We start from the raw sequence: 23,243 nt of genomic DNA, 5'->3' as shown, positions 1-23,243 counted from the left end.
AACGCACCCAAGGCTTAACCCCCCCACATCCCCAACCCACCCCCCAAATTATGTGACTTTCAAGGAATGCGTATCTCGGGGGATGCCAGACCATCAGAGGCTGGATTAAAGGAATTTTACTTTAGATACATAAGCCACAAACTAAGGATGGGCTTTACTTTTAAAACTCCACATTTTGTCAGTACATTTGAGATTAAACTTACTGTTCAAGCAATGCCTGTCTAAGGACTACACGCGTGAGCCTACAAGCACTGCTACATCCCAGTTCCCTTCCCTTATAAATTCTCACACCTGCAGGTGGAGAGCTGGAGCTCCAAGGCATGGAGCAAGGCTATTGAAACAAAAACCTGAGGAAGCTGAGCAGAGTTAGGCCATCTCTATACTACTGACACTAAAAGAGCACAACTAGAATGCTGTAGCCACACTCCAGTAGCAGCAATATAGAAGTTTCCTCCAGCGACAGAAGTGGTTTGTCTGTCACTTTAGGGAACACACCACCTCCATCAACAACAGCTAGGAAGAAAGATGTCATTAAGTCAAGGGAGGAATGCACCTGCTTCATGGGTTAGAGCAGCATAGCTCTGGCATTCAGCTTGTGGATTTTTCACTCCTGAGCACTAGCTTTTAAGCTTAGCCCAGGCTTCAGTCATATCTGGTAGCGGATTCCAACTTGTGGCCCAGGAAGTGTGAACTGTGTTTTCCATCTAATGGTTTATGGCCCACTGCCAAAAGTTCTCAGAAATCAGGCTCATGCACCACACCCTTCACCAGCTACACCTCTTTTCACAAGTGCAGCGGCTAATAAAACAGCAGACTTCACTTCCGAGAGCCACAGATGTGAGGTGAAGGTAACAGATCAGGAACTCACAGGGCACCACATTTTCATGGCAATTATAGTTTCATTGTCCAGGCAATTCTCTAGGATGATTTGACTGGTAATTTATGGCCCCATGCAGCATGGTCAGAGTTCTGTCCGATTCTGTACCCCTCAACAATCACGCTTTCTTCTCTTCCCTTCTTATGGAACTCAGAGTAGGGAGAAGGCGGGTCCTACTTTGTTTCCTTGAGTTCGGATTCTTGCAAGAGATGCACACGAGAACATTTCAGGTATATCTCCACTGCAGCCTCCCAGACTAACTAAACCAAGGTTTCCCAAACTGGGGAGCACGAAGAAATTCCAGGCAGGGCATGAGGCAACGCAGCCCCCCCACCCCCACCCCCACCCCATCATTCCCTCCACCCAAAGAAAGAGCCAGCCTTTACTTCAGGCTCTCAGCCTTTGCCATTTTCCATGGGTGACCCGGTGCAGCCACTATAAAAAGCAGGCAGCCGGCAAAGACCCACATGCAAAAGTGAGTGAGTGTGGGTTTTTTTTTTTTGGTTTTTTTTTGGGGGGGGGTGGGAGAGAAGGATGAGGATGGGGTTAGATGGGAGGGCTGGGGGTGCCTGGCTCAGGTAAGGGGGATGGCGTAAGAGCCCAGGCCTGGTGGTGCCTGGCTTTCTGGGAGCAGAGGGGCTCAAACGGGCAGCTCATGGGGCTTGGGTAGCCAGCCAGCTTGCAGAATTCATGAGGCTTGGGCAGCTGGCTGAGGCAGCTCAGGCTGGTTGGCGAGCAGCTGGCTCCAGTAGCACGGGGCTCGGGCTGGCAGGTGGGTGGCTGGCCCTGGCAGTGTGGGGCTTGGGTGGGTGGCTCAGGTGACTGGCCCACAGCTGGAGCAGGTAACTGGTGGGTGAGTGGGTGGCTGGCCCTGGCAGTGTGGGGCTCTGACAGGTGGCTCTGGCAGCGTAGGTCTCAGGCGGGAGGGCAGCTGGTACAGGCAGCTGGCCAGACAGGGCTGCACCAGGCACCCACAAGGAGCCAAGGAAAAGTATTTGTGCTTATCTTTAATTTTAAATAACATTTTTATATCAAGTTTTTGTGTTTATTGTAAATTACAAACCAAATATTTTGTTAAAAGGGGGGTTGGATGATGGAAAAGATATGGGGGAGTGAAAGTTTCTCAAAAATCAAAAGGGGGGAGCACGATGCCAAAAAGTTTGGGAACCATTGACCTAGACTCAAACTAGCACAATAAATACAGCAGTGTAAACACTGCACCTCAGCCTGGCCCCCAACCTCGGAGCCAGAGAGCCAGGAGAGTTTGAGAACTGGAGCTGCAATGCCTACACAGCTGTTTTTAGTGCTCCAGTGAGCTGAGCTAGCATAAGTCCACTTACACAACCTAGAATACTCACTCTCTGCTGCAGTGAAGACATACCCTTTGGTTCCCAGATTATGATTTTTTTGGCTTTTAGGCCTTGAAATTAGACATTTGCTAAACAATGCTGAATCAAGTCCGAGTAGTGCTGACCTGAGCCTTTATGAGTCCTAGAGAAACCCTCATCTAACCAACAACCCTGGCTCACATCAGAAAGAGCTGGAAAATACAAATTAAATCTAAAATAAAATTACTACAAACAGCCTATGTCTTTAAATATAGGTCCTTTAGATGGGAAATTTTCCCACCTACTATGCAAGAGTCTGAGGTAGCAACCTTTTAACATTTGAAGCATTATTTGCTTTGCCACACAAATGCACTGCTAGAATGAAGACATCTAGGATTCAAAATTTCACTTACTGTGACAAACATGTTTTTAGAGATCCAATGACTTTAGTAATTTATTCTGCTTGGACTGATTTTTGACTTCAGCTTCTATCCATGTAAACATCATCTACTCAAACTGTATTGGTCTCCACAACTTCTCTGATGACCACAGATATCTGGCTGTGCTGGGCAACAGAGACTCCCACTCCCAGTTATACCAGAGAGGTTTCCACTCAGAAAGTTGCATATTTTTCTACATTACCCTTGCAGCCTTTGTAAATAAACACATCCCTTTAGCTTACATGCAGCAACATCACATTACCCACCTAGAATTCTTCAGCCAGCTCCAAACTAGCTGTTCTCACTATCCCTCAGCAAAGGCCTAGAGATGTATAAAAGCTATGGCCTTTTTTTTTTGGGGAGCAGGGGAGAGGGAAGGAAAGGAGGTTGTCTGGTTTATGCGTGTCACCGTAGTGCCCACAAGTATCGAGGTACCAAGGAGCAACTTCTTCCACCACCAAGCAACCCAGGTCTCTGCTCAGGAAGTGTGTGGGGGATTCACACCAGGATCCAGACTGGAAGGAGGAAAGGATTAATCCTGTGTGGTTTTCCCCCTCAGGTCCATGCTTGGAGGGAACGTTAGCCATTCCTACCAGGAGCAATGCTGGTTTCTGTTGGAGATGGATTCTAGCTGTCTTTCTCAGCCAGGTTTCTGCAGGGAATGGCAGATTCCCAACAGGATTCCTGCTGGAAAGTGTGAGCTGGATGGATCTTTGCTGGAAAAGGAAAGATACTCCCCCGGGTGCATGCTGCCGGGGGGGGGGGGTGAGCTGGTATGGGGTTTTGCTGGAAGATTGGGGGTGGGGGAATCCCCCAGGATGTGTGCTGGGGGAGTGGGCTAGATAAGGTTTTGCTGGAAGAGGGATGATCCTCTGGGATGCGTGCTGGGGGTGGGGGGGGAAGTGAGCTGGAGGAGGTTTTGCTGGAAGAGGGTGGATCCCCAGGATGCATACGGGTAGGGGTGAGCTGGAGGGGAAGAGAGGGGAACCCCCGGGACGCGTGGTGGGAACGGGGGAGTGAGCTGGAGAAGGGTTTTGCTGGAAGAGGGGCTCGCTCTAGGATCCGGGCTGATGGATGCTCGGGGGCGTCTTCCCGAGCTAGGTCCGTGCTCGTCCCTGCTCCGGGAGGAGATCCGGCAGATCTTTCCTACCTAGGTGCATGCTAGCATATGGGGGGCCGCTAGGTCCCTCTCCCTCAGGTGACAGGAACAAGCCCCACCCACCACCCAGGCCCGAGAGACCAGCCCCTCGCTGCCTCATAGCGACAGGCAGAAAAGCACCTCCCCCCCCATGGCTCACCAAGTTCGGAGGGTCACCAGCCGCTGCCGCCATATCCCCAAAGGGCAGCCACAGGTGGTGCAGGCTCCTTTAAGGCCGCTCCGCCCATGCAGCCACCACCCCCACTCCACCTCAGGGACGCCACTGCACCAACAAGGAGCTGCTTGACTGACATGACAACTGACCAATGAAGAGGAACAGTGTGAGGTGGCTGCTTCGGGAAGGAACCACCCCTTTATGCGAGGCGACATGTGTGCGTCACAGACCAATAGTTGATTGATATTTCAGCCACCCAATGAGATTATAAGGAAAGCAATTTGTCCAATAGTAGGCGAAGATTTGACGGAAGAGGTGCAGCCTCGTTCTCATTCGCTTGCTTTGACCAACCGCATCGAGGACGAGTAATGATATCAAGGTTTGTTGTTGAAACAAGATATCTCTTGCTCAGGCGCAGATGGCGGGCGGAGGAAGAGGACGGTCGTTATCGAGATGCGTTCGTCTTCTGTTAGCCAATGACAAAGCAGAACAGGCTTAGAACTGGCCAATCGGAGCAGCGAGTGAGAAAGGGAGAAAGCGATCCAATCAATAGCAATCGCAGGGAGCGAATCTGAGCTCTGATTGGTTACTGCAGGAGCGGCTGGCATGGCCATTGGTTTAGGCGGTTTGAAGGTAGGCTTGGCGCGTGGCGTTGATTGGTTGGATTGTGTGTGGGTGGAGCCGGGCGCGGAGGTGACGCTAATGCAGACACAAGGAAGCGGCTCCACGGCCCAGGCTCTGTGCTGGGCCTAGGGGTGCGGCGCGGCGGGTTGGCCTCGGGGCCGCGGGTGGAGCGTTATTGGCGCGCTCGAGTCGTTGACGTCGGTCCCGCCTTCGTCCCGCGCTTTCTTCCGGCTCCCGCCCCGCCCCTCTCCGGAGCTCGCGCCCTCCCTGTGGGCGGTGGCCCGGATGGCGGCGGCGGTGGCGGCGGCGGCCCCGGCTCTGTACGCCTGCACCAAGTGCAACCAGCGTTACCCCTTCGAGGAGCTCTCCCAGGGCCAGCAGCTCTGCAAGGTCCGCCAGGGCGGGGCCGCGGCCAGCGCGCTCCACCCGCCCGGGGGTCTGAGGCGGGGCGGGGAAAGAGCCCGGCAGTTGTGGGCTGAGCGTGCGGGGAGCCCGGGAGGGGAAGAGGATGTGGGAGGGGGAAGCAGGGGGTATGAGGGGGACTGTTACCGGGCAGGGGGTTGCTGTGTCTCCCCCCCGGACCGCGGCCCCTCCCGACTCGCCTCTTTCCAGCGCTGAGACTGCACCTGGTGCAGGACGGGGACTGCCCCACTTTCGTATGATGCCCCTCGGGGCCTTTGTCCCCTGGTGAAGGGATGAATCGATTCGAGCTGTTGCACCGCGTTCAAAAGCAGTTGCATCCTCGGGATCTGGCTCTGCTCCTGAGACTTGCCCAGAGTACGCCCTGAGTGAGCCTGCTCCAGTGCTTTTGGGGGCTGTCCACGGAGTAGGGTCTCTGTGTTCAACCATACACCAGCGTTGACTAGTCCTCTTTTAGTTTTGCCTGGAAGAAAATGATCATAGTGGATTTTAAACATTCCTCCTTAGAAAATATTCCAACCCCCTTTTACTGTTTTATGATTTGTTTCATACCTGCCTTCATACTTTCTGCATATTGTTGAGTGTGAAAAAGGGCTTTGTTCTTTATTGTCGCATCTCTTACCTCTCATGTGGGGACAGTTGCTGCAAAGCTAGACGGAGGAGAGTAAGTGGTAAGAAAAAATGGATGTTAAAAATAAATATATAAAGCATGTAAACATAACTATATAAGCATATAAAGCAGTTGGATGAGATTAATGTATAATCTCACGGCTCTTGGCTTTGGTAATAGAGTTACTGTTATTTTTCTTTCAGGAATGTCGAATTGCACATCCCATTGTAAAATGTACTTATTGCCGATCAGAATTCCAACAAGAGAGGTATGTATGCATTTTGAAATTATTTCAGCCTTCAGGAGGGACTTTTAAATTGATCACAAACACTTCCTGCATGTCAGTGGCTAAATCCAAAATTCACAAACATTGCTGTGGATTATAAACAGTGTTTGCAAATGAAAGCTGCATCATAGATCATGCGTTACAATAGTGCAAATCATTATCCATGAAAATGTTTGGCTTCTTGAATTTACTTGTATGAATTAGCCTTAAACACACACCCACTGTCATGCCTCACTAAGCTGTTAGATTTCTTTAAGGGTATCCACAAGCATGTGACCAGGAGAATCCAGTGTATAATAGTGTGTTTGAATTCCAGAGCGACTTTGACAAAGCCCCCACCAAAGACTCTTATGCAAAATAAGTTGTTATGGTATAAGAGGGAAGGTCCTCTCACAGATTAACTGGTTGAAAATAGGAAACAAAGGGCAGGAGTAAATGGACAGTTTTCAGAATGGAGAGACATAACTAATGCTGTAGAAACAGAGGCCCATATAGGGACCAGTTCTGTTTAACATATTCATAAGTGATCTGGAGAATGGGATAAACAGATGAGCAGTTTTGTATCCTCTACAAATTTTGCCAAGATTAAGTCCAAAGCAGACAATGAAGAGTTTTTAAAAGGGATCTCATAAAACTAGGTGACTGGGCAACAGAATGACAGATAATTTTTAATGTTCTCTGAACACACCCACTCAGTGTTCAGCAGCAGTCAAAAAACCAAAACCGGAATGTTAAGAATCATAAAGGGTTAGAAAATAAGACTGAATATTTTTTGCTGGTATAATATAAATCCATCGTATACCCACATCTTGAATACTGCGTGCAGATGATGTCACCTCGTCTCAAAAAAGATACCTTGGTATTGGAAAAAGTTGAGATTAGGGATATGAAATAGCTACCATATGAGGAGAAATTGACCAAGCTGGGACTTCGATGTTGGAAAATGACAACCAAAGGGAAGAGATGTGATAGAGGTTTATAAAATCATGATTGATGTGGGAAAAGTTCTTCCCATAACATGAGAACTATGGGGTGATTGAATGAAATTAAGAGGTAGGTTTAAAAGGGAGTTTTTCACACAATGCACAGTCAACCTGTGGAAATTCAAAAAAGAGCTAGATAAATTCATGGAAGATAGGTCCATCAATGGTTATTGGTCAAGATGGGAGGAATGGTGTCCCTAGCCTTCGCCAGATGGGAATGGCCAACGGGACGGATCATTTGATGATTAGCTGCTCCTTTGCTGTGGGGCAGCTGACATTGTATACTGTGAGAAGAGAGTATACTGGACTAGATGGATCTTTGGTCTTGACCCAGTGTGGTCATTCTTATGTTCACAATAACTTGCTTTCTGTAGTGCTGCAGGTGTACTATATAAATACACAAGAAGTCGGGCCCCCTCCGTACTTATTTTTGCTTTCATTAACCATTGCATGCATATCTTATGGAAATTGCACAGGGGAAATAATATACAAATCTATGCTTATTGTTAAATTCAACTTTGCAAAATCTTCTCTTTAGCAAAACTAACACAATATGCAAGAAGTGTGCCCAAAACGTGAAGCAGTTTGGAACGGTGAGTTGACAGTTCTTTGTCAAAAATGCATACAAATTTCAGTTAGTCACCAAATGCAATAGATGTTGCAAAGAGCAGCATATGTCTTCATTTTACAAGCTTATTTAGATTGCTATTAGTTAAGTGTATAAAATATTTTCAGTGATACACTTTTTACACACACAACTTCCTGAAAAATTAAACTCCGAGTGAAATTTTCAGTACTTACTGTGACCTAAGAAAAATTTTAAACAGTTAAGGAAAAACCTATAGCTGATCCTTGTTTTTGCCCCCCTTCCTCTCCCTCCCGCACACACGCTTATAAAAATAATATACTTTTTCACAAAATTATAAAAGTGGTTCAGTTTGAAACTCTTTTAGGGAAATTCACAGCCAAGTTAGATAGTTATGAATCACTGAAACTTGTTCAACCTGCACATGTAGTACAAATTTAAGTCTATGTACATGTGAATGCAGTAACTTCCTGAATGCTTTCAGAAATGTTCGCTTGCCAAAATATGCTGATAGGTATCTGAGAGGCTTGGTATTTTTTAATGTGTCTAAATGAGAGAATCTTCCTGCAGTACGAAAGCCCTTTTGTTAATATAAAGCAAAAATTAAGGTTCTCGAAGGAATGTTGATTCTGCTATGTTCTCAAATGTACCTTCAAATTCTACTTATGATGTGGCATGGTTACTTTTAAATGCCCTTATCTTCAATTGTAACTTAGTTCTGTGTTAGAAAAGGTTTGTAATAGTTGAGTTCACATTTGCTAACGGTATTTACATTAAGTTCCACTGTGTGCATTTAGGGAAGGCTCTGTTGGTATTGCCTAGCAATTTCTCTTGTGAACAGAAGCACTTACACCTTGTAACCTATGCCCCTGACTAACACATTTTTACATGAGATTCAATTTAATTAGTTCAGTGCAAAAATTGCTGGCATATAATCTATTCAGCTCTTTGTTTGCAAACTGGATAAACTAGGATTTCTTTTGAAGATTCTAAAGGATTGTAGTATTTTCTGCCAAGCATAATACCGATGCATCAGTACTTGAGGCAATACTTTATCAAAAAAAAAAAAAAGAAACTTTCTCAAAGCAAAATAAGGTCATCTATGAACTAAAAGAGAACTTTTTTAGAAACTGATTAGTTTTATTTTATTAGTTTGTGTTCTTATTGGCTTCGTTTTATAGTAAAGATTAAATGCAATTAACTGCCCTTTAGTTAGCTGATGTCTTGTTTTATTCCCCTGCGATTACAGAAACATTCATTAGACCTGAAATCTGCTTGTAGTGCTCCGAAGTTCTGCAGTGCTCATATCCCTTGGATAGTTGAAGGGCTTTCATTGTTTTCAGACACCTTCAGAGAAGTGCAAATGATATAATTCTTTTTAGATTTAAGTAGATTCTCAATGATAGAAAAATGTTTTACTTGGTAATTTGGAGAAGGTAGCATTCAAAACACTTGTGCATTTCTTTCACAGAATTTATATGCAAGTTTATGTGCAGAACACTGTTTTTTGTCTCAGTTGAGCTATCATCATATCAAAACAACAAAAGGGCCATAACCGAAGATAAAAGTAGGAAAATTTAAATCAAATTCTAAAAACGAGTTTAGAAGCATGATCATTTTTAAAAATTGTAGTGCTAATTTAAGTGTTTGTGTGCTAATTTCTAGTTCTCTATTTTTCAGCCCAAGCCGTGTCAGTACTGTAATATTATTGCAGCATTTATTGGCACAAAATGCCAGCGTTGCACAAATTCAGAAAAGAAATATGGACCACCTCAGACATGTGAACAGTGCAAGCAGCAGTGTGCTTTTGATCGCAAAGAGGAGGGCAGAAGGAAGGTATGCATTGTGGTGGTGGTACTGTAGAAGCTGGGTCTGAAAATAAAAGGTAGATACAATTTGAAATATTTTCCTCCTGAAGAAAAAAGTTAATTTCACAAGTAGCAATGTGATATAAAAAGAATTTGGTTAGGCTTTGTAGTATAAAGATCTGGCATAGCATTTTGGATTACGCTTTTTAATCATGAACATTGGATGCTTCTCCTGACTTATTCTGGAATAAATTCATTATTTTACAAGCTAAAAAAATATGAACGTGGCGGTTGAGTAGTCTGTTTTTCCTCCTTGCCCTAACTTTTGACACTACAAATGTCCTTAGGTTAGATCTGGCACTTCCACCTTGTCCAATCCTTCAGTTGTTAAGAGTTCCTTTTAACAGAATGTGGCTGAAGAGAGGAAAGAGACTGCTCTCTGCAGACCTTGGGTGTTTTAATTTTTAGGTGGGCACTTCCTAAAACCACTTGTCCACAAAGTGGTAGTGAAATGTCATTGGCAATTATGCTTTTTGATTGAGTTCCAGAACAGTGCTGTCAACAATAGACTTTTTTTTTTTAACAATTGAGGGGAGAAAAAAGAGATTTACTTTGTATTGTCAGTCTCGTGCTGCACTGTGTTAAGAAGATTTGAGTGTCTACACTATGCCTAAACTAAAAGTTTACTTAGGAAAGCGATTTTCCTCTTCTTTTAAAGGATTGCATAGTTACTGTGTGTGCATTTTATTTATTTATTTATTCATTCATTAAAGAACAGAATCTATGTTCTGGAGTCCCAAAAGTGGTATTTGGTTATGGAAGTTTACCCAAAAGAAATTTAATCTAAACCTTGATTTGCATGGGGATAATACATAAAATAAGTTTTTTCCTCTTGAAAAAGAGGTGTCTTTTTCCTAGAACTAAGTATAATTGACCACTTTTTCTGACCAACTCCCTCCAAAAGGTTGATGGGAAGTTATTGTGTTGGCTTTGCACACTATCCTACAAGAGGGTCCTGCAGAAGACAAAGGACCAACGAAAGAGCTTAGGGCCTTCGCACTCTAATTCATCATCCTCTTCTCTTGCTGAGAAAGACCAGCATCATTCGAAACACCACCACCACCACCACCATCATCACCGTCACAGCAGCAGCCATCATAAGTAAGTATTCTGAAACTTTATGGAACTTGACAAATCTTGTTACTGTTATGTGACAGGATTAGGCATGAAATGAAAGGAGGTGTTTAATTACTGAATTTAAAATAGGGATAAAATTTTGTGTTAATTACCAACTGATGTTGCAACTGCCCTTTAATCTAGAAGTGCAAACAGGGATTCTTATCTGAGGAGCAGATAAATGATGATATAACACCATCTTTAGTTCAGAAGTAGTTCTCTCTTATTTTCCCCAATTGTGATTCTTGCAGGGTATTTATTTGCTGACTGGCAGTTCATGGTGTTATGCGTCCTTTCTGAAGAACCCCACATTACCTTTTCCATGGGCTCAAGGCATAACCCAGTTAATTTAGGACCACCACCATTCCTAGGGCTCTGGATGAAAACCCAATTCCTAGGATTCACTGTGTAATCTTATGCAGGTTTGCTGGGCGTGTTATCAGTGAAAGATTTATATAATAATAGTCTTAATTTTTTTATTAACTATTAACAGAACAATACACATACAAACGATATGGTGCTCTCCACTCCCAATAAGGCAGATGAACTTTTCCTGGTGGTCAGTCAGTCATTGTGTAGAAGTTGGAGAAGCCCCATACAGCATGGTTTGTAAGGTTTGAGATTTGACAGCTCTGATCTTGGGCTTTGACCTGGAGTTAGGTTCCAAAGAACTTCCTTTTGGAACACAGTTCAACTTAAGTCTTGCTTAGCTATATATGGAGCCCTACCAAATTCGCAGCCATGAAAAGCATATCATGGACTGTGAAATCTATGGTACTGTGAAATGTTACCCCCATGAAATTCCTGTATTGTAAGGTAGAGGCACAGAAGATTATACAAATTCAAAAGGGAATCACTGATTCTCAAATTGGGGGGTCCTAACCCAAAATGTGGGGGTTGGCAGCAAGACTACTTTAGGGTGGTTGCAGTGTTGCCATCCTTCTGTGCAGCCTTCAGACCTGAGCAGTGGCAGTTGCTCTGAAGGTGGCAGCACAGAAGAGCTGCAATACCATACTGTCCTTATGTTCTGCTGCTGATGGTGGTCCTGACTTTCGAGGCTGGGCATCTGACCAGCATCCACTGTTCTCTAATGCAGCTTTGAAGGCAGCATCTCCACTAACAGTAGTGCAGATGTAAGGGTAGCAGTACTGCAATCTTCATAAATAACCTTGTGATTTTTTTTCTCTTTCCCCGCACACAACCCCTTTTTGAGTCAGGACCCAATGACAATACCACAACATTTCAGATTTAAGTACAGGTTGAACCTGTCTAATCCAGCATTCTCTCATGTGGCAACTTCTGTAATCCAGCATGATTTTAGTTAGCCAGATGGCCATGCCCATAAGAGGTCAAGTTTCCTGTGGTCCCATAAAGTCTGTTGACAGCCACCAGTCCTGGTTCTCAGTGTTCTTTGCTGCTGTTTAGCTGTAATTTAACCCTCAACGTCTTTTGAGAGCCCAGTATAAAGTGCAAGTGTCGTTAATGGTGCTAGACAATGTTAACATATGATGGTTCTGCAAATTCTCTCCTTCAGCACTCGTCAGCTCTGCACGATACCCGACTAGAGCCATTCAGACTATAGCTGAAATCATGACACGTTTGTGAAATCACGTGATTGTAAAATTAATCAAAATGGTTGGTGCATTTGGTAGGGCCCTTAACTATACGTTAACCAACCAATCATTTTAAACTCAAGTGCATCAAAATAATTTTTACCAATCCTAACATACTGCAGAACAGTTCTTTGGCCAATCATGCTTCACCACCTTACTTGTTTTAAATCTTGCAACAATTAAATAACCAACGGGAAGAAGTAAGGGCCAGAAAGGCAAAGCAATGAAGAAATAGAGGTTTAACAATTAAACTGTTAAGTAATTCCTTGCCAGACAGAATGCTATCAAGTGAAGTATAATTTAAACATCTTAAGTGCTATTTATTTATCTGGTGGTGGTGAGTACTATTAGGGCAGGTTCTCCACCTTATCAGTCAAATACATCATTGTTTTAAAGTATTTTAAATGAAATATGGGTGTGATTTTTTTTCTGCCTTTTTTAGCTCGTGTGTGCTTCTGTTTTAATGTGGTTGCAGTTTAAAAAAAAAAAAAAACTGACCTTACAAATGGATGAACTGTCATGCCATGCAATGCTATGTCTTTTTAATTTAATTTACTGTGATCATTCTCTAGTGCGTATGCTGCTGTCTAACTGTGGCTTAAAGTGTGCCTACTTCTGTCATGTATCTCTCCAGTTGTGCCCACTTGTAAACAATAGTTAATCTTAGTAGGCCTCTTCTTCTAGCGCTTTTGTGTTTATTTTACTATACTATAACAGGACACTGGTGTAAGAACCATACAGATATTATCTGTAAACTCTGAAGAGTTTTACTTTAGAACTTTTTTTTTATTATTTCTCAGATTGAAAATGAAAACTTAGATCTGGAGTCTACAAGTTCCTATAGTTAAGGCCATCCTAAACATTTTCATTATTACAGTAAGGTTTCAGAGTACGCAAGGGTTCTGTTCCATGCACCCTCGCGTAACCTGGATTTTGCGTAAGTGGGGGTCTGGCTTTTTCCCCAGCAGAACACATGTTCTGCAGCCAGGGAGGCAGCAGAAGGGTAAGTCTGGGGCTGGGGGTGGCAGTTGGGGAGGGTTAAGCCTGGCGTGGGTTAGGGCTGCAGGAGGGGTGAGGGGTAGAGTTGAGTGCGGGGGGTGAGCTGGGCTGCAGGGGGGCGGGGAGTTGAGCCAGAACCAGAGCCATATGTGGGTGGTGAGCTGGCAGGGGGTTGCATCGGAGCCACACGAGGCAGAGGTGGCTGGCTGGCTGGCTGGGCTGAGCCGAGGACTTGCACTGGAGCTGCGGGGGTGGGAAGGCAGGCGGGCGGCTTGTGAGCTGGCAACGGGGTTGGAGCAAGCGAGCGGCTTGTGAGCCAGGGTGGTTTGTCGTAGCAGAGCTATGCGGGGTGTGGGGGGCAAGCGAGTGGGTTGCGAGCCAAGGGATTCCACTGGAGCCACAGGGGAAGGGAGTCAGGCAGGCAGCTTGTGAGCCAACAAGGGGGTTGCTCCGGAGCCGCGGGGGATGAGTGGGTGGCTTGTGAGCCAAGGGGGTTGGACTGGAGCCACGGGGAGGAGGGAGGCGGGCAGCTTATGAGCTGTCAGGGAGGTTGTACCAAGGGGTGGGGGGCAGCGGCTTGAATCAGAGCTGCTTGCAGGCAGTTGAAACCGGGCTGGGGGGATGAGCCGGAGCCATGCTAGAGTGGTGGTAAGCCAGAGCCAGGCATGGGCATGCAGGCTGAGCTGGAGCTGCGTGCGGATGGTGAGTGGAGCTGTGGGGAGAGCTGCCCTGGGGCCGTGCGGAGCTGAGGGAGGTTAAGTCAGGGCAGGGGGAGCCACTTAAGCAGAACTGGAAATCACGGTACACGGTTTACAGTAGGAATTGGGGTTGGACGCATGAGAGAGAGGTCGCACACTCTGAGACGTTACTGTATCTTCATTTTTCAGCTGATCAAAACATGAGTATTTTCTTTTAAGCTGAAACTTTTGCGGATCTGATCTAACTAAAGACTTTTTGTTTAGAAGTGTCAGGGAAAAATTTGTTCAACTGCTTATAAAAATAGACTGAGAAGGGGAAAGTAAACTGTAGTTTTCCCATTATTTCCCTTTAATCAGAGGACAAAGGAAGTGAGTTTTGATAAGCAGATAATATTAGGGAGAGGAGGTGTCTTGTAACATCTTGTTAAAATCCGTTTTGATTTACCCATGGTGTAACTGATGAAGTCTTATTTCATGAGAGCGTGGCAAATAACTAGTAAAATATTTTCAGATCGCTTTCACATTTCTTGAAGAAAAGAGATTCAGTTGGTATGCATGCCTAATTCCAAAGCTAAACAGAGTTGATAGCTCTGCTGGACAGGCACCTTGTGTAAACCACTCTAGTGGTTTCCCATCAACAGCCCCATCAAATTTTATTAGTATTGTTTTTAGAACAGTGCAAATACAGGTTTCAAGTGTGTAATGGATTACAGGAGGAGTTCAGTTGCATCCAGTACAGCCTTCCAAGTTGCGCATGTTGGGGCATAACCATTTCATTTGTGGTTTTTCGTCAGCTTACTTTAAAAATGAATGAAGGTGCAACTCCTCTTTAAAAAAGCTCTATTCATTGTTATCAGGTATTAATATTAAGTTTGTAGAAGTCAGGAAATACTAAAATGAAGCTGAATAATCAACCTGAACTCTGTCCTTTGTGCCTTATGACAGTATATAATAAAGACTGTTTTCAGGAGGAGTCTGGCCTTGATAGTGTAATTCAAATGTGCTTACTAGGTGCCTTGCTAATAACTACAGATTTGTAAACTGATCTTTTCTGTAAAAACTGGAGATTTTTGTCAAGCACTAAGTACTGTCTGCTGCACAAAACTTAGAAATGGATGGTTTTTCAGTTACAGGCAATGGAGGTTGAATGTGTATCAATTACATGTATTTCAGAATCAGCAATCTGAGTCCAGAACAAGATCAGGGACTGTGGAAACAGAGGTAATGAAACTGCTCGTTTCTGATTTTTAGCAAATGAATCTTATATTCTTTATTTGAAAGGTAATTTTTTTAATATCTACATCTCTGTTCCAGGCTGAGCTGTGTGTTTGAGAGTTAATTTATATGTAAATAGAAGTAAGTTGCTCAGCTCTGCAATATGAGACCCTTTTACTGCTTTTGATTGATGTTTGGTTTTTGATTCCAGCCATAAATCCTCTGCAGCTATTCAGAATGAAACTCCAAAGAAAAAACCCAAACTGGAATCCAAGCCATCCAATGGAGACAGGTAATGTTTATATTACAGCTGAGATAGTTGAACCAAATAGGTCATTCATTGGTTTGCTGCCAGTTGTTGTTTATTTGGCAGATTAGAAAGATGAAAATTCACCCTTTCATCTTAATATCTTCTAAGAGTGCTCTCAGGTGAATATTTTTAATCTGTAGAAAGCTGGTCCTCCCTATTTTTATAGTTGCTTTGGGAAAAGGGAAATAAAAGTAGAGCCTAAAGCCATAGTTATCCAGCAGATAATATTCTCTGATATCAGTGGTTTTTTTCAGCAGGACACAGATTTGAATCTGGTGCTTTAAACTGGTGCAGAATCTAGAAAACATGTTTGAACTTAAATGTGTGAGACTGAACAACTTATTCTGTCTCTGATCAACAGTTAGAATAAATGTAAAAAGCCGCTGCTTCACGTAAGAAGTATTTGACCCCCTCAAAGCTAATACTCAATTATATTTCTGCAGGTGTATGTAATGTGTGCCATTAGTAAGGTAATTTGCCAGTTGCATCCATTTCTGTCAGGTACATACTTTTTTTGCATTAGTCCTTAAGGATGTTTGTGGAATTGTTAATTAAGCAATTTGAACTTTGAAAAACGTGTTATTCTGTTGGTGTTACAAGTAACAGTTTGCTTCTTTTTAATTTTAGTAGCTCTATAAATCAGTCAACAGACAGTGGGGGAACTGACAACTTTGTCCTCATAAGTCAGTTGAAAGAAGAAGTGATGTCTCTCAAACGACTTTTGCAACAAAGAGATCAGACTATCTTAGAAAAAGATAAAAAGGTAAAGGCTATAGGTGCTTAATAAAATCTTACTAATTTTCTTCTTGTATCTTGCAGGCTCAAGGAGCTGTGTTTTACATGTTAAAACAAAATTAATATCAAAAATGTGTTTTGTAAATAGAGATGACATATTAACCCTTTTAAAAAGTTGAGTAGCAGATTTTTACAGCTTGGATGTATTTTATCTGTAAGGCAACTCTGCCTGAACATGACTGTTATGAAATATGAGACCCACCTTTCAGGAAGCATACTGTGTTAAAAAGAGCCCTAAATATTTTCCTTTTGCTAAATCTTTATTAGAAGCACATCTCTAAGCAACTGATTTGTTGGTTCATGTAAAGTTGCGTCCCTGATGTAAATGGGTGCTGCTGGGACTGCAATGTTGGTTTCTTGTATTGATAACTGGATCACTGAAATTAAACCTATGTAATGTAGACTATTTTAGAAAACTTAAAGTCCATATTTCTAACCATTCACTGGCTAATGTGAAGTGAATTGAACAGTGTAATTCAGAATACAAAAGCTACCATTTCCTTTTCTGGTAGTCTCTTAATGGTTGCTCTTTGGGACCTTCACTAGATTCTTTGTTGAAGTCAGTGGGAGGCCTTAAAACAATATGGAAACAATCTCATTTTTGATTCTTTAAATTTCATCTGTGTGAAACAGAAAAAGGGCAGTCTGAGGAAGCTTGTACTGTTGTTGTTAGTCTAAAGTAGAAGCACAGTCAAGTTCATGTGTGCCCTTTTAACAAGCAAAAAATCGAAATTAAATTTGTTGTTAGAATTAAGAGTTCTGTTTTCATATTGCGGAGCCATTGGTCTTTGTACATAGCTCCTCCCTGCAATATAACTTGTATTAAATAACAGTTCCAATGAAAGCAAATGCAGTACTTAATCTGACTGCTCCCGTTTATTAAGAGTGTTGTTAATACCCCCTCCTTTGATTTCAGTTTGTAAACTCTTAACTTGTTGCTGATTGAGATCCAAGCATTTATCAGAATACTGATCTTTAATTCTAGAATAGTAATTGTTCATGCAATTAGCCCTTTTACATAAGCCCTACAATCAAATAATGAACAGGATACCAGGGAGTAGGTATGGTGGTTAAATGTTTACAGTGTGTGTATGTATTCTGTCGGTTGTTCTAATGTAGTTCTTCACTGGTCCAACTTTCTTCTCAACTATCAAATATCCTCTGGGTGAGAACTGATGTTTTGCTAATACTATGAGTTCGAATGTCTGGTTATGGTGTAGATTAGAACAGATAAAATGCTTTTCACAGTTTGAAAGATTAAAAAGGCAGAGGATGATATTTGCGTTTAGAGGCGATCATTAACCTTATACTACATTTTATTTGTCACTTTAGGTTCTTGTTTCAGAATTGTTAGCTGTAGCAAGTAGTAGAACACACAGTCCTCAGCTAGTGGGGCTGTAATATCCTGTGTTTTAACCACTACTCAGAACCTTCCAGTTTTTTTGACCTTATGAGGCTCTTCATAAGAGTTGCATCTCTTAGCACTCACTAGCTAACTGTTATGAATGTAGCCACTGTTTCTCTAAGAACATTGATAGGGTTGCCAGCCTCTGGGGATTGTGAAGAAACTTCTGTTTGGCCTGAGTTTTTGTTCTGGCGACTTGTGCGTCAGTGCTTTGGTATTACTGTTAGAAATCCTTTCTCTTGGCATCTCATTGTTCTCTGAGCTTCAGAGATTTTTCACATGTTAATTTCTTCCGAACAAGATTCATTTTCTCAGCAACTGGGGGGCAAGGTAACTAGTTGTACCTCCATACAACATCTGTATGGCTGAAAGATTCATTATAAATGATCACATTCACAGAATTCTCAGCCCGAGAGTTGTCAGTTAAAACAAGTGGGACAATATATGCAGAGCCTTCAGAGACTTGCCTTGTGCCCCCAAGGAGTGTGAGAAATTTATTTAAGTCCTCCTTAAGGGGCTCCCTTAAATCCAACCTGTGGCCAGCCTGGTTAGTTCTGAAGAAAAAACTATTGAAATGCAAGCCTAAATCAGCTTCTGACCACCTGGACTCCATGCCTGCAATGCCCATGTCACACAGACCTTGTTTGCTGAGCTTAGAGGTAAACTAATTCCCTTGGGGAGGATAGGGGAGAATTTCATCCCATTCAAGGACTCTATCCCAAGTCAAGCCCTCAATGCTTGATGTCTATAATAGTGACTTATTTCATTAGTCTAGGGATTTATATCAAACAAATAGTTATGAGGAGATATTGGGAAGAGCCACATGTCACCCAACTCATTACTTCCAAAGGCTTTTGGCAGTTTCAGATCATCTTGTCTTCACACTTATTTGAGGAGCCTCTGTAGTGTGTTCAGCAGCCTATTCTTGTCTCTCCTGGTGATTTCATACAGTGTTGTGTCTCACTAATGCTTGCCTCTGTTTCTTCATCAAGATAAGCTTGAGTCTGATACCTGTACCTCAGGATTGGCTCCTTCAGTGCATGGTGTACGGGTCTTTAATACTATTACACAAATTTCATAGGCCCTGTGTTGAGGGTCTGGGTACAGCAGTTCATGATACCTTTTTAAATAGCACTCCAAGGTGCACCTTTGGCTCACTACTTTGTTTTGTTAGTAGAAGTAGGTTGGTGGTCGAGGATAGTTGTTCTGCATCCAGGAAGCAGACGTTTTTGTGACCTGAAGGAAGTAACAAGACATGCTCTGTAGAGACAATCAAATCTTTTACACACAAGGTCGGTGGGATCTGTAAAAGCATCATTCCATGAATTTACAAGAAGCACAATTAGTACCTACTAGGACCAAGAGTGTCCATCCAATAGTGTGGCTATGCCCTTGCACCCTATTTTGGACCACTTGGCAAAGGTGTGTCAGACTGCTCACATCACTTCTTTTGCTTCAAACGTTGCTGAGAAGTACATATTGCTCAGGACTACTAGCAGCATCAACCCAATGCAAAGTTTGATGGTCAAGTTGGCCATGGTTAGAGAGGATACCAGGCGGTTATCCTTCACATCAGAAACTGCGCCCACCAGCGTATTAAATGCTGAGAAAGAAATTAAGTGTAGTCTACAGGACCAATACCAGAAACTCGGAAATCGTGGATAAGTGTGAGTCTGAGCCAATACTTGGTACAGGAGTTTTTTTATTTGCAAGTGAAAAGGTACCAAAAGCAGCTGCCTCAGGAATGTCTGTAGGTCTGTTTTCCTGCAAACATCTGAGCTCCACAAGGAGATTTAGAAAAGCTTCTGTTCTGAGAACACCCTACATAGCTGGTATGTCAGAAGAGGAGGAATTACTTGTAGTTTTGCATCCCTGAAGATCTTATCTTGCAGGATTTTCACTTTCCCAGCTCCATTCAGAGTTTGGAGGGGAATTTTTGTAAAGTGACTGCTTTTTCAACCCTTTTGTTATGACTAGCTTATTTGTCTCTGGGAGAGTTCACTTCCTGATAAATCAGACTTGATTAGAAGGCTCTAAGTGTGGCACTGTAGGTCTTAGCTCATACTTCTGCCTGCTGCCTTTGGAGAAAAATAGGCATTTATTTCTTTCTTTCCCTGTTTTATACTTGGTAACTGAGACCCAGGGCAAGAAATCTGTAAATTAGTCTTCAGTGGCAAATAAAAAGATAGGTATCTTTCCTATATAAACATCACATGATTTAATTCTCCAATTGATGTAACGTTTGCAGTAGCCATTACAGATCTGCTCGAATATGCACTCAGTTTAGGAGGTAGGTATGATAGAATCATAGGACAATAGAGCTGGAAGAGACCTAAAAAGCCATCAAGTCCAGCCCCCTGCCCAAGGCATGACCAAACCCATTAGATCAGCCCAGCCAGGGCTTTGTCAAGGCAGGACTTAAACACCTCCAGGGATGGAGATTCCACAACTTTCCCGGGTAGACCATTCCAATGCTTCACCACCCTCCTAGTAAACAAATTTTTCCCAATGTTCAACCTGGACCTTCCCAACCACAACTTGAGACCATTTTTCCATGTTCTGCCATCTGTGACCACTGTGAACAGCTTCTCTCCAGCCTCTTTACAACCTCCCTTCAGTAAGTTGAGGGCTGTTATCAAGTCCCCCCTCGGTCTTCCCTTCTGCAGACTAAACAGTCCCAGTTCCCTCATCCTTTCTTCATAGGCCTTGTGCTCCAGCCCCTTAACTATTTTGGTTGTCCTCCGCTGGACCCCCTCTCCAGTGTGTCCACATCTTTCCTATAATTGGGGGCCCAGAACTGGACACACTACTCCAGATGCGACCTCACCAAAGCCGAATAAAGAGGAATAATCACTTCTCTGGATCTACTGCCAACACTCCTCTTGATGCAACCTAATATGCCATTAGCCTTCTTGGCTGCAATGGCACACTGTTGACTCATGTCCATCATCTCGTCCGCTACAACTCCCAGGTCGTTTTCTGCAGAACTACTGCTGAGACAGTCAGACCCCAGCCTGTAACAATGCTCGGGATTCTTCCAGCCCAAGTGCAGGACTCTGCACTTGTCCTTATTGAACCTCATCAGATTTCATGTGGCCCAGTCTTCCAATTTGTCTGTCACTCTGGACCCTATCTCTACCCTCCAGCATATCTACCTCTTCCCCCTAGCTTAGTGTCATCCACAAACTTGCTGAGGGTGCAATCTAACCCCTCATCCAGGTCATTGATAAATATGTTGAACATAACAGGACCCAGAACTGAACCTTAGGGCACTCCACTAGAAACCGACTGTCATCCTGACATTGAGCCGCTGATTGCTACCCTCTGGGCCCTAGCTTCTAGCCACCTTTCTATCCATCTTACCATCCATTTATCGAATCCACATTCCTTTAACTTGCTGACAATGATATTGTGGGAGACCGTATCAAAAGCTTTGCTAGAGTCAAGATAAATCATGTCCATTGATTTTTCCCCTATCCACAGGGCCACTTATCTCATCGTAGAAACTAATCGGATTGGTCAGGCATGACTTGCCCTTCATGAATCCATGCTGACTATTCCTGATCACCCTCCTCCAAGTGTCTCAAACTGACTCCCTTGAGGAACCCCTCCATGATTTTTCCAGGGACTGATGTAAGACTGACTCCCTATAGTTCCCTGGATCATCCTTCTTCCCTTCTTTAAAGATGGACACTACATTTGCCTTTTTCCAATCATCTGGGATCTCTCCTGATCTCCATGACTTTTCAAAGATAATGTCCAAGGGCTCGTCAACGACATACACCAACCCCCTCAGAACCCTAGGATGAATTAGGTCTGGGCCCATGGATTTATGTACGTTTAGCTTTTTTAGATAGCTCCTAACCTGTTCTTTCCCCACCCAAGGCTGTCCACCTTTCATCCCACAGTGCATCGCTTATCGCACTAGTCTGGGGGCTGTCCTTGTCCATGAAGACAGAGGCAAAGAAAGCATTAAGTACTTCACCTTTCCCTACCTTATCTGTCAGTGGGTTACCTCTCTGATCCAGTAGGGGCCCCACGTCCTCTCTGATCACCACCTTCTTGCTAACATGCCTGTAGAAACTTTTGTTATCCTTTACATTCCTCACAAGTCGCAATTCCAGTTGCACTTTCACCTTCCTGAATAACTGCCCTGCATTGTCAAGCTGTATATTTATATCCCTCCCTAGACATCTGTCCAAGTTTCTCTTGCCGCTCATCAGAGCGGTTTCTTTTTGTGCCTTCAGTAGGGCTTCCTTAAAATACTGCCAGTTTTCCTGGACTCCTTTTCCCTTCATGGTAGCATCCCAGGGGATTCTGCTCATCAGGTTCCTGAAGGAGTCAGTCTGCTTTTCTGAAGTCCCAGGTGTGTAATTTACTGCTTTCTTTCCTTCCTTTGGTCAGGATCCTGAAGTCTACCATCTCATGATCACTGCTTCCCAGGTTGTCACCCACCCCTACCTTCCCTATTGGTTCCTTCCTGTTTGTAAGCAGTAGCTAGAGCTGCGTACAACCTCTGTTTGGGTCCTTCAGCACTTGTACCAAGAAGTGATCCCCAGCATTCTCCAGAAACTTCCTGGAGTGCTTGTGTACTGCTGTATTGGTCTCTCAACAGATGTGAGGGTAATTAAAGTCCCCTATGATAACGAGAGCCTGTGATCCAGAAACTTCTCTCAGTTGTCCAAAAAAAGCCTCATCTACCTCATCATCCTGATTTGGCGGCCTGTAGCAGACACCAACCACCACATCTCCAGTGTTGCCTACACCACTAAGCTTGACCCACGGATTCTCAACAGGCTTTTCTCCCTCTATGTACTGGAGTTCCAAGCAACCATAGTGCTCTCTTACATACAGTGCAGCTCCCCCTCCTTCTCTCCCTTTCCTGTTCTTCCCAAACAGTTTATATCCTTTCATGACATCACTCAAGTCATGTGAGTCATCCAGCCAAGTCTCTGTCATCCCAATCAAGTCATAGTTCTTGGACCGGTCCAGGGCTTCTAGTTCTCTGTGCTTGTTACCCAGGCTTCTGGCATTGGTATACAAGCGCCTTAGATAACCAGTCAATCTTCCTGCCCTCTCTACTCAAACCAGGGGTCCACTTTTGTTGTACATTCCCCTTTGCATTTCTTCCCAGCCTCCAAGTTCCTTTCTCCCCTCAGGGTTTTGGTCACTGTCCCCCAACAAACCTAGTTTAAAGCCCTTCTCACTAAGTTTGCAAACCTACTAGCGAAAATGCTCCTTCCTCTCTTGGCTAGGTGGACCCCATCTCTTCCCAATGATCCTTCTGCCCGGAACAGTGTCCCATGGTCGAAGAATCCAAAGCCCTCTCTCCGACACCACCTGTGTAACCATGCATTTACTTCCTCAATTTGACGATCTCTATCTAGCCTTTTCCCTTCAACAGGAAGGATGGACAAGGACACCACTTGTGCTTCAAAATCTTTGACCCTTCTTCCCAGCACCACATAATCTGCAGTAACCCGCTCAAGGTCATTCTTGGTGGTATTGTTAGATCCCACATGCAGAAGTAGGAAGGGGTGGTATTCTGAAGGCTTGAGCAGTTTTGTAAGGCTCTCAGTCACATCCTGAATTCGAGTTCCTGGTAAACAGCATACTCACAAGATTCCAGGTCCAGTTGGCAGATGGATGGTTCAGTCCCTCTTAGGAAGAAGTCCCCAGCCACCACCACCCGTCTTTTTCTTATGGGGGTGGTGCTCACTGAACTCCCCCCAGGACTACACGTCCCATGTCTTGCAG

General features: G+C 43.8%; 2 protein-coding genes across 5 annotated transcripts in view; one reads left to right on the top strand and one right to left on the bottom strand.

Moving 5' to 3' along the window:
- CEP57 (centrosomal protein 57) overlaps window positions 1-4,086 on the bottom strand; it is a 35,917-nt gene extending 31,831 nt beyond the window's left edge. For both annotated transcript variants that reach the window (XM_074984395.1, XM_074984396.1), the window contains exon 1: window positions 3,944-4,086. In XM_074984395.1, the coding sequence (XP_074840496.1) occupies window positions 3,944-3,976 (33 nt within the window). In that variant the 5' untranslated portion in view covers window positions 3,977-4,086. The remainder of the gene's footprint in view (window positions 1-3,943) is intronic.
- A 320-nt stretch (window positions 4,087-4,406) lies between these two features.
- The window catches only part of FAM76B (family with sequence similarity 76 member B), a 44,323-nt gene continuing 25,486 nt past the window's right edge, over window positions 4,407-23,243 (top strand). For 2 of the 3 annotated variants that reach the window (XM_074984382.1, XM_074984383.1), the window contains exons 1-8: window positions 4,664-4,972; window positions 5,816-5,880; window positions 7,420-7,474; window positions 9,148-9,303; window positions 10,240-10,436; window positions 14,935-14,982; window positions 15,188-15,268; window positions 15,914-16,049. In XM_074984382.1, the coding sequence (XP_074840483.1) occupies window positions 4,868-4,972; window positions 5,816-5,880; window positions 7,420-7,474; window positions 9,148-9,303; window positions 10,240-10,436; window positions 14,935-14,982; window positions 15,188-15,268; window positions 15,914-16,049 (843 nt within the window). In that variant the 5' untranslated portion in view covers window positions 4,664-4,867. Of the gene's footprint in view, window positions 4,592-4,663; window positions 4,973-5,815; window positions 5,881-7,419; window positions 7,475-9,147; window positions 9,304-10,239; window positions 10,437-14,934; window positions 14,983-15,187; window positions 15,269-15,913; window positions 16,050-23,243 lie in introns of those variants that run through there. The other variant, XM_074984384.1, reaches the window with a different exon arrangement.

The sequence above is a fragment of the Carettochelys insculpta genome, chromosome 1 (genome assembly GCF_033958435.1).
Source record: "Carettochelys insculpta isolate YL-2023 chromosome 1, ASM3395843v1, whole genome shotgun sequence".
NCBI lineage: Eukaryota > Metazoa > Chordata > Testudines > Carettochelyidae > Carettochelys > Carettochelys insculpta.
The sequence above is the reverse complement of the archived record's forward strand: the minus strand, read 5'-3'. Positions and strand labels throughout refer to the sequence as shown.